At 41.9% G+C, this 11,742-nt stretch overlaps 1 protein-coding gene across 1 annotated transcript in view; it reads right to left on the minus strand.

Annotated features, from left to right (window-relative positions):
* The window catches only part of MADD (MAP kinase activating death domain), a 101,031-nt gene that overhangs the window by 18,771 nt on the left and 70,518 nt on the right, over positions 1-11,742 (minus strand). The window contains exons 24-32 of the mRNA XM_018562147.1: positions 8,161-8,261; positions 7,281-7,364; positions 6,986-7,144; positions 6,666-6,771; positions 5,275-5,337; positions 3,395-3,515; positions 3,197-3,302; positions 2,048-2,158; positions 839-946 (exon numbers count right to left, since the gene is read on the minus strand). Coding sequence (XP_018417649.1) covers positions 839-946; positions 2,048-2,158; positions 3,197-3,302; positions 3,395-3,515; positions 5,275-5,337; positions 6,666-6,771; positions 6,986-7,144; positions 7,281-7,364; positions 8,161-8,261 — 959 coding nt within the window. The remainder of the gene's footprint in view (positions 1-838; positions 947-2,047; positions 2,159-3,196; positions 3,303-3,394; positions 3,516-5,274; positions 5,338-6,665; positions 6,772-6,985; positions 7,145-7,280; positions 7,365-8,160; positions 8,262-11,742) is intronic.

Raw genomic sequence — 11,742 nt, forward strand, 5'->3', positions numbered from 1 at the left:
TATAAAAGTACTGTATAGGTTTTAGCAGCAAAAAGGCACCATGTCCATGTGCTTTCAACTCCTGAAACCACCTACTGGTTCAACTTGATGGGCAACCTCAGTAACCAATATGAAGGTGTGAAAGGGCTGGATCATGACTTAACCCTGGGCTTAGGTTGCCCACATTTGCTTAATAATATGTCACTAATAATAATAAACTAGTTCAAATAGTTTTACGCAGGGATAGGTAGAACTATGGTCTACTATGTGCTGCAGTACTTATTTATAACTTGATCTGCACTTTTTTTCTCTTAATCCTCCTGCAAAGTTCCACAATCACCTGTTGAGCCGGCAAGTGAAACCCACCTAATGCAGCTTCCTGGGATGATGTCCCAATGACGCTGCACTGCTCCTGAATTCAGTAACTTGATTTGTAGCTTGTAGCTTGTTTAGACTGTTACACAAAAGCCTTCAGTTCTACTTTTATTATTTCAATGGCTATTTTTCCCAATACCCTGTTTTTTTTAATTAGACCTAAACACCTGTGCATCTTTTAGTGTCCCATTTTGGACAGAAAAAAAAAAAACAATCTGGGTTTAGATACGTCTGTAGCAAGCACTTCTTCGTAATACAACATATTAAAACTGCCTTGTTAGCAAGATCTACAGCTCAGGGGGTGACATGACTAACAAACCCCTCATTATTAATGATTCCATTGGATGTGCTATAACAAATACAGCAGAGTAGGAAGGAATTCGGGAACCCGAAGAAATGGTGCATTCGAGAAGGCTCATTAGCTGATGAAAAGGTACAGAACATGGTCAGATGGCGCCACTTTCTCCATGATCAGTTTGCTCACCTCCATAAAGAACAGGTCTCCATTGGTGTCAGTCCCAGCATGCACCACAAAAGTCTGCTTCTTAATGTGACGACTACCACTGGGGCGAGTGCTCAGGTCACGGCCGTTCTGTGTTTTAAGAAAGAGATCATTTGTGATTGTTCTATTGCTGGTGCTACACACGGTCATAAAATAAATATTCACCAACACACTTACAGAGAATCCATATTTCTTTAAATGTTATTAGGGATGCACCGATACCGGTATTTCGGTATCGAGTACCGATATTTTTTCGGTACTCGCCGATACCGAATAATGATACCGGAAGTCCCATTAAAGAAAGCCAGGCTGCGTGCAATGGCTTGCCACCTGGCTTTCCGATTTGCCGAGAGGCCTGTAAAGACTCACCACCCGGCTCCCCGATTAGCAGGGAAGCCGCCCCTGTGCTTATCGTCAAGCATGGAGCCGGCTTTCTGGCCAATGAGGAAGCCGGCTTCCCGGCCAATCAGAAAGCTGGGCGCCGTGTCATTACATGGCACCTGCCTTCCTAAATTGCCAGCTTCCCGACCAATCAAGAAGCCAGGCAGCATGTCATTACACGCTGCCCGGCTTTCTGATTGGCCAGGAAGCCAGCTCCATGCTCCCTCGTCACAAGTAGTCCGATTCTTCCAGTATCAGGAAGCCGGGCAGCGCGTCATGCTGCCCGGCTTCCTGAAACCGGAAGTATCAGGCTAGGCATCGGAGCATTTGAGCCAGTACTTGCCCAAATATTCGGCATCGGCACCCATACCGATACTAGTATCGGTGCATCCCTAGTATGTATAGTGTTCTTTATTTATATTTTCTGTACTTATAGATTTCGGCAGCTCTGTAACAGCTGCTTTGATAAAACAAAAAATCAATCAGAACAAGATTACAAAGGCTGCTGAAGACTTAAGGAAGTAGCAAACATTTTTCCTCTCTCCTATCACATACAAGGACATGTAGTTTAATCAGTTATAAAAAGGCTGCCAACACGAATGCAGAGGCAATTAAGCTAAAGTTCATGCAAGACACTGAAAGATAGTTGTGATCATTGTAACCAATCAACATCTTCCAAAAATGACAGAATGTGAAAGTTTTATACATGAGCACTATACATGCGATATTCGATGAGGCCCAGGTTTGCAGTATACTCCTCTTTAGCCCTCTATATACTAAACCTGACATTTTCATCATCCACAGTCTTACCAGATCTGTCACTCGGTCAAGCAGCTCATTAATCTGTTGACTGTGCGTTAAACCTATGTGACACTTCCCCAGCAGACGTCGAACCTTCTTCCGGAGATCGGTCTTGTTTAGCTGAGGGGAAAATTAGTAATTAAATGGCTAAAATTCATGATGACACTTTTTTTTATTATTCTGGGTCTTAACTGCCCAACAATGGCAGATGCAGCAATTGTCTTATATTTATGTGAGTATACAATAAATAAGCATTATAAGACTTATAATACTAACATTCCAAATGACTTGTATAAAATTTTTTTACAAAATCATACTAATTTATCATGAAGACCAGATATTGCCACCTTTACTTGGCTGGACACTGCATTTTGTTCTCCACATTGTGCTTGCATTCATAAAATGCCAACCCCTGTGTTGAGCCCACAGTGACCCACGGAATGTTTTGTGCATAAAGCCGTAAAAAAAAACTTTGTGATTGGAAGACATGCTGGTCAGATGACTGACCAGGCTCTCCTCCTCACGTGACCAGGCTCTCCTCCTTTGACCAAGTTTTCTTTTTTCTGATGTATGTATGTATATATATATATATATATATAGAATCTGACACTGCACTGTTGCCCTTCTGTTGTCTTGTACCAGTCTTGCCACTCTCCGTTCTGCCCTAACATTGACTAGTCGCTAAAGGCCACAATTCGCACGTTCAGACCCAGATTTTCGACAGTCTAATCTTTAAACACTTTAACAACAGCTGCTCTTGAACATTTAACCAATTCTGCTGTTTTGCGGATACTCGCTCCATAGCTCCGAGCGCCAACAATCATCCCACGTTTAAAGGCTGTTAAAATCGCATTTTTTACCCATATCTTCAGAAAAAATCACTTCTACTGTCGTGGTAAACAACCTGCTTCCCTATTTATAATGGTCTGGCCCTCTAGCAACTTCAGCGCCAAATTATAGCAAATTTGCCTACAAACGTCAGGTGGTCATAATAATCTGGCCACTCAGTGTATTTAGATGTCCCTAGTGACACATAGAACAAAAGTTTATTTTACAACAAACACGTGAAGTGCATTGTCCCAACTGCTCACATACACAACTACACTCAAAGCACAGAACAGCAGTATATAATAAAACAATATAATGCATCAGATTTACCTTCATCATCACCATGTATGCCACCATGTTGTGTAAGAGAGTAGACAGAAGGCGATCCTCATCATCCTCGAGACGTTTCCGGTCATGGTCTCCCAGGGAATGATACCTAAAGACATAAGAAAGCACTTGACTGAAAAAAACAAACACAAAAACACCCAGACCTATTGCTGCAGGCGTTGAGATGACTCCTAGACTCACCTGTCTATCATCTCTTGGGGTCCCTGATCCATGCCCATTCCCTCTCTTTCCAGCATCACAGCGTCAAGGAAAGCATCCTCCCAAAACTGCATCTGGTCCCAGAGGGTGGAGCGCTCCTTACCTGCAAAATAAGGCAGTCTTGGAATAAACTTAACCACTTTACCTGGAAAATGTGGCAGTTTCAGTGGCATTTTGCACCCAACAAAAAAAAACGCCAAGTGAATAAGTTCCCCTTAACGTAAATCATACAAGACTGGGTATGTACAGGGTGCTAAATACAGCATCTTTAATTACTGTAGCAAAGCTACTTATGATATACTTATATTTCCCTCTTACCTAGTTTTACTTACAATGTCTGAGTGTTTAGCTTGAAAGATGGAGGTCAAAGGTCACTTGGAGTCCCTGCCTTGCCAATTACCTGACCTCACACAATGTCTTCTAGCTTCTAAATCTGCACAGCATTGCCACAAACTCATGTACATTCCTCTGCATTAAAGGGCTCTGTTTTTTTTACATTGTTATGCACTTTTAGGAGCTAGGGTGAAGTCATGTAGTCAACAGGGCAACTTTAGGTGACCGCTGCCACCTGAATCTCAAGATGACGTGTCAGATTAAAGGAGAATTATGAGGCAAGTGATGTTCACTCAGCCTCATAATCAGAGCCGACCTGTAACAATGAAACTGTTAGAGGCCGGCTCAGTAGATCGGGAAGTGAGCAAACACATACCGGCGTTCGCTCACTTCTCGATCTATCCCTGCAGAGAGCCGTCACTCACGGCTCCCTGCAGGGATTTCCCCCCCCCCCCGCCGATCCTCCAGCACTGACTGGCCGAACGGACGGGGGAGGGGGCGGGCGCAGCTGGCTCTGCCTCTAGATAGGCAAAGCCAGCTGTCACTCACGCAGCTGGGTGGATCCAGACAGTATTGATGGGTTCCGTTCCGGCTGTGGCGTCTCAGAATACCACGAGCTGTAGCTCACGGTATACTGAGCTTTGGGTCACGAGAGGACGCTAGTTTGTGTCCTCCTGCGACCCTTAGGAGAACTATGGGGAAAAGCACTGACCCCATAGTTCTCCTTTAAATGTAAATAAAGCTGCGTAAGGAGACACATACATCAAGAAAGTTGACCACTGCTCTAGTCTCTCTACCGATTTCTGTTGCACAGTTTCTTGTAGTGTACTGTCTGCAGTTTGAATTTATTTCAGAAGAGACATTTCCTTCAGGGCTTTCTGTACTGTACTCCAATCATCCACAGAGAGATTTTCTTGTCGTCTGCTTCTGCTAGTTAAAGAGAAGTCATCAAGGTAATCAAACTTAATTGTGCATGATGGTATGAAGGCGAACATTTCTGTCATTTTAGGTTCTGTGGAATTCTTAAAGGGCAATAATAATAAATGTTGCAAATCACTGTAAATACCAAACGCTTAACACTTTCTTCTTTCTATTTTTTTTTTATGTCTGTGAAGGTTCTCACTCATCCAGGTCATGGTATATCTGTAAAAAATAAGTCAAGGCAACAGGACTTGCTGTATTTTTCTTGAGGACGTTTCACTGGTAACAGCAATAAGAATATGGCAATTTATCATAGGCCTGTAGTTCTATTTGTGATGATCAGGACAGGGGAGGTTAATGCACTTGCACTTTTTAAAAGACTAATGTGACTAATTGGCTGAACAACTCTGGGAATTCCAGGTGGAGAGTTCAACCAAAACATTACCAAATGCACCTTCAAATTAAAGAGAAAAGCATATCAAACGTGTGCCTATGTTCTCTCATTACAGGGCACCTAGGGGTCAGCAGACATATTAGTAGGCTTATATCACAACTATACAGCAGGCAAGCATGGCAATACAATTAGCAGAAGCACATAAATATATTACTCAGTGAGAAGGTTTCCATCGCTGCGTCTTCAAGCTGGTCCCAGACTGAGGACTTATCTCTTCCTGTGCAAAGCCAGGCCACAGCATAATGCAGCATAAAAAGAGAGAAATAGGAAAGAGAAAAGGGCAAGGCAAGGTTAAAGAGCACCTCTCACCTATATACAGTTAGGTCTGGTTTGCACCAGCGGGCACTGAGATACAGTGTTACAACACACAGTAGTATGTTTAAACTTCTATTTAATTCTACATGCAGCAGTGTATTGCAATGTGTTACAGCCCATTGAAACATGCTGTGCAAAAATGCAGCTTCCTTTTTGGTTTTTTTCCCCAATGCACACCAACACAGTGCATTGGTGTAAGCTGAACCAATCGGGCAATTTGCCTGGTCTATCCATTGGCACTGGAACAATAACATGGGTGTGAAAGAGGCACCCAAAGTTCACAGTGAATTCACATTCTGCAACCCAAAGAGTACTATTACAGCATTCACAATGGCTGCTCCACCGCTCAGTTCAGGGCCACAAATATAGTAACTGGTTAGTAAGCAGAAAAATACAAGAGCGGGCAGAGAAAAGTCTTTAGAACAGGACATAAAGATGTTAGATATGAAATAACATACAAGTGGTTAGTTACATATTATTTTAGCTGAAAGGATTAATTACAACACTTAGAAGATAATAATTTAAAAAAAAAAGAGGCAGGCTAGGTATGGATAAAAGAGACTGTACTAGTTTGCACTATATATTGGGGCTTCCACAAGCCTTGTGTTCCTACATCAGCCAAGCTGTATCTTAGGGATACTCACGCCAGCTGAAACTATAACCACCAAACACCTACCGAGTACATTTAAACAGGTCACCATTAGGGACAATAATAATCCACAGTTAATCCTACAAGGGGACAGCATGACCAGTAGACTCAACAAGTTTCCTGGTAATTGACAGTGTGTATGGGCAGAATAATCCAGATGTTGCTTTTCTAGCAAATTGGAAGCACAGGTTCGAATAGGGGGGACATTATGGGAGCAGTGGATTGTTAAAGTAAAAAACTTTAGCTGGAACTCTGAATTTTCCTTTTGTTCAAAAACTGTGGGTGGAAGGCTTACCATTGCCAGTATGGTTGTTTTTGCAAGCAAACATTGACTGCATTTGCCTGGATAAAACACCATGAGGGGACTTTCTCAAAACTGGAGCAGACAAAATATGGAGCAGTTGCACAGGGCAACCAATCAGCTTCTCTCTTCAGTTAAGATTTGAAAATGAAACGGAGAAGCTGATTGGTTCCCGTGCAAAGCTGCTCCAGATTTTGACTTATTGCCCTCCATGTGTGTGCATTAGGGGTACTTATGGGATTGGGTCAATCACTCTCATTTAAAGATCTGTGTTTCTTACCCAAAAGCCCCTCATACAGATAAATGCGCTGGCTGACATCTTGTGGTGGGTGTGCAGGGCTGACACCACTCATTCTCTCTCCAGGACGCAGGACCTGGGGCTTCCCCTGGTGCAAAAAAAAAAGGAAAGTGATGTCTCCAATACTGTCTGTCCAAGGAAACATAACAACACTGAGAAGTAGTTAGGACAACTGCAGCTACTAATCCATAGTACCAGATCATCCTTTCATCAGTTTAGAGAAGAAAAATTAAAAAGGATTTTGAATTGGCTGCTATAGCTATTGCACACTTTACTTTTAAATAAGAGGTTATAGTCCTTACAAATATGGCTCCACTGAAAGAATTCATCTGAATCTCACTGTCGGACACAGCTCCTCTGGATCCTGATAGGCGACCTCCACCTGGACCACCCAATGTGTCTCCGGCATTGCTGCTCAGATCACTGTCGGCACCTAGTGTTTCCCCTGAGCTGTTACTGACCTGCAATGAAATCGTGACTGAGCTGTCAAATGTAGAAAAACCGCAGTCTCCATCCTTTGAGAATCAGCCCATCACTAAATGTCCCCTCCACCCCCATCTAAGGGACACGGCACAAGGAAGCATGCTCAGATCCTACCACTGTGCTGATTTCAGAATCCTGACTGCTGCTTCGAATGAGAATGGAAGGTCCTGTACTGACAACATCCAAATCACTCCGCTGCTTCCAGAGGCAAGACAAAAGATAAAAAGACAACCCATCCGGTAAGACCATGAGCTCCTTGCCCCAACCAAATGTACATAAACACGCACAACTAATAGAAAACAGCAATGTAAGGTTGCCCATAGTGGATATAATTTTTGGCAATTCAACAAGTTTCATGGAATTCGTGTAACAATTAGTTCTTCAGATGGTCCTTAAAAGTGACCCTTTTTTTTAAAGGGATTAAAAAAAAATGGCAACAACAGTACCAGTTTTATACTTTTCTGTCCAGCATGCAGTTTGCTGATACTTCGCTCTGTGGTAGAGCTCCTGGCATGGTCCCCAACTCCTCTGGTGTGTCAAATATCAGATCACCGTGCTGGCTGCTGTAATTTCTCCTGCTATCCCCTAGTGACTGCAGGTCACTGTAGTGGTGTAGGGGTAGGAACCACAGTGGTCAAAGGAGGAAACACTCTTTCACACACCCAAGTGTGGAGTAGGATTGGCACCGGAAGCTCTGCTACAGAGCAGGGTTTTAGCAAGCTATTTTCTTCACTGGGTAATGCTGTTGGCATTTTTAACCCCCAACAGGGTTGCTTTAGTAAGAATTGCTATCAATGCGAATAACAGAACAGATTAGTGGACAATGCACTTGCTGTGACATCTGTAAAATATCTGCCACCTTGTGTAGCAAATCAGAAAATGTAACTATTTTCAGGAAAACCTTTACATTTTCACATAGCTTAACAGAGGTATTCGTAACTGTATCCCAACAATGATCCAAGGAAAGCCCAGTGTGGAAATTCCTGCACCTTACCTGAGATCCCGAGGTGACACTCAGGCCACTATCCGCACTAATCTGAGACTTCTTCTCTTCCGTATCTGCACTATCGATCACCTGCTTGGGCTGCTCTGTGCCTACAGGAGGTAAAGGAGGACAGCATCTTAGAAGCAGTGACAGGTGGGAAAACAGGCCGATGGTTCGCACATATCATCGTAGCCAAGATTGGCAAGATTTGTAATCCTGCACAATAAGCTGAAGGCCTGATTGACTCTTGCGCCTTGCTAATGAGCCATCATTTAAAATAAAAAAAAAAGATCTTTTGAGACGTTAAAAAAAAAATACAATTCATTTTGAAAAGAACAAAAATCTTTATTCTGCCCAGGTGCATGACAGTAAAACCAGAAAAGTATCACATTAAAATCTAGTGATAAAAATTGGGCAAGGCAGACATGCGTCTATGACACACTTGCGTTGGCTGGGCCAGGGCATGAATGCTGAATAGGAAGTCAGACCACTTTGTGTATGGCTAGTAATAAAGGACTTATGACCAACCTTAGGTATCCAAACCAACAAACTGGAATTTACACTGATAGAGAGCAGGGCAGGGTGGATTATAATTGAATACAGCAGGCTATTGCATTTAGCAATATGCACTTGAGAATGTATGAAGGAGACTGTCAAATGGTCCTGTCACCTGGAGCCCTGTGTATAAAATGGTCTGTTTCAGTAGCCAATTGACATCTCCCTTTCATGGTCCTAGGGTTGGATAAAAATGGAGGGATACAAACACTGTTTGTAGAGTACATACATGAAAGCCCTAGATAAAAAAAAGGAAACTCTATATAAAAAAGAAAAAGAAGAAGAGAAGGTTAGCAAGTGTTTAAGAATTAAAAGACAAAAAAAAAAAAACACATCACCTGGGGAGTACAGAATGTTCTCATGTCTGTACTAGATGTGTCCAAATATAAAAAAAATGAGGCAATGCAAAAATAATACAAGTTGTAATAGTAATAATAAAATACAAATAACTATGGTTAGTGCATATCACTCCTCCTCAGATGGAATACTTTGTAAGCCTCATTGCTCACCGCAGGTGGCTTTGATTAAATGTGCATCCAAATTCTTAAGGGCCACTTCGCCAATGTAATGAAAAGTCAATCGTATCTAGCAGACATTAGTGAACTGAATACATTTGGTTCTTTTAGGAGCAGAAAAACCCCACCCTGTCATAGATGTAAATGAGAGTGGCTACAGGCCGGGAGGGTTTTACTGCTGCAGGGTCTCGTGGGTAAGTTCAGCGTCGGGTTGGCTGAAGAAGTGAAGACGTTAGTAAACGGAGCCCACCCTGCTTATATGGTACTGAGTGACATGAGAGAGGAGTGAGGGCATGATTAAAAAGCGTTAGCTAAGAAAGATGGAAGGAGGAAGGAGAGGGGAGGAGTGAGTTCACCACTACAGTTACTAACTTAAGACAAGAAACCCCGACAAACCATTCACCAATAGAAAATCTGCCAGCTTATCTAGAAGGATGCAATCTATTCTTTCCAAGGAACAAAATGAGCTTCCTATAGGTACTAGCAGTCATCCAGTTTTTTTCAGAACCAACATCACGCCAATGTCTCGGATGGGAATTTGTGAACTTATTAACCTGCTTAGCCTTTTATCTGTAAGAGACTCCAATGATGAGATTTTCACTCAGTAGTCTGTTTCTCTAACCATTCTACAAGGTCATAATGACTCTTCAGATCATTTCCTAATTTTTGTTGATTGTAGACCAGGGGTCCTCGAATTTTATAAACATAGGGTTAGAACACTCCCTATAAGTACTAACAGTCATCCAATCTTATTCAGAACCAACGCTACACAAATCCTTGAATGGGAATTTCTGGGCTGAATAACCAGCTTAGCCTTTTATCTCTAAGTGGCTCCAATGATGAGATTTTCCCTCAGTAGTCTCTTGCTCTAACAATTCTACATGGCCATAATGAAGGGCACTTTCTTTTAAACGCTATGGCAGCTGAGCAACTATAGAAACTGTGGTAGGAAATAGCTTCTAAAACCCCCTGAAAAAACAAAGCCACCATCTGATTCAACTTGCCAATAAACTGCAAATGTAAAGCTGGCCTTTAATGATACGGTATGCTATAATTAATAGACTGAATCATTGATGGAAATGACAGCAAACCTAATTAGATCACTAAGATTTTCACTATTAGGGCCTATTTATTTACTAATATCTAACCCATGGAAAAGGGTTTTCAATTGAAAAACTGGGGGGTGCACAACAGGTGCCCCTCAACCCATCATATTGTTGTAGAAAACCTTTCCTACATTGCTACTTCTCCTTCAGCAAATGCTAGTTTCCCTATTGTTTCAACACTTTGGGTCACTTACCTGAAACAAGCATGCAAACAGGGTTATCTATATGCATACATGTTCCTGGTATCAAGTCTTACTGAACAGAGCTGGTCAGTGTATTAGCAAGACAACTAACATTTTCAGAAGGGGACTGATAATGGTAGAGCCCATATGTCTCTAAGAAAAGGTTTGCTTCAACTCAGACAAGATCAAAGAGTGCTCGTTACTTGCCAGGTGACGTTTGATGAGGAATATAACACAGCGCCAACTCTGAAAGACAGGTCCAGGTTACAAAAGCAATGGCGCAGTTGCGTATGACCTCCAGCCTAAAGAGATTTTCCACTTTTTTCAAATAAAGTGGATAAGTGCCAAAAGTAAAACCGCATTCCCCTTTCAGAATACACCTGAAAATTCTGCAGTAAGACAAACTAGCAGCAATTTTTAGATCACACAGCTTGGCCCCCTGTCGTTGTTGAGTCAGCACAAGTTACTTTGGCTTTATAGTAACTATAGTTACCCATTTTTTAACAGAGAGGAATCCAGAAATTACAAAGCTGTCCAAAAAATAAAATAGGAGGAAATCTCAGGTGTCACCACTATTATTAGATACCCAATGTGGCCTATCACTACAGTTTCTGTTCAAACTATTTTTATTAGGGCTGTGCAAATTAACGATTAATTTCTCGATTAATCGTTAATCTTTTTGATCGATTAAATTATTATTATTATATCCACAAGGCAAACTACTTAAAACGTATTTCTATCATTTCTCCTCAGGGCTTCATATATTGGGATCTTACCCAAGACTTTTCTATACAAACATTCCCTTGTCTTTGTGCAGTGCACGCACTGTGTGAAATTTGAGCTACTGCTGTCTAATAAGGAATTTATGCTTGCCAACTGCATTAGCTGTTTTAACATATCCAGGAACGTCAAGAAGCTTGGCAAAGTTGCCTTTACTATCGTTGTGCTTCTCTTAGAGCAGCCATCACAGGTTCAGGTTGATGTAAAAATTGCAGCGTTTACTCTCAAGCTGTCTGCACTTTGCACTAAACATTGTATATAGCAAAATGCCCACAAACCACGCCAGACGACAACAAGAAAGGCATTTATTCCACAAGCCTGCTTGGTTACCTGGGCTCCCAGAAGAGGCCAGGGAGGGCATAAACTAAACTATAGGACTAAAAATATGTGGATACCCTGTCACCACACCTATATGACCTAGTTCGACATTACATTCCAAAACCATGGGCATTT

Source organism: Nanorana parkeri, unplaced genomic scaffold (assembly GCF_000935625.1).
Source record: "Nanorana parkeri isolate BGI_ZX_2015 unplaced genomic scaffold, ASM93562v1 scaffold562, whole genome shotgun sequence".
In the NCBI taxonomy this organism is placed as follows: domain Eukaryota; kingdom Metazoa; phylum Chordata; class Amphibia; order Anura; family Dicroglossidae; genus Nanorana; species Nanorana parkeri.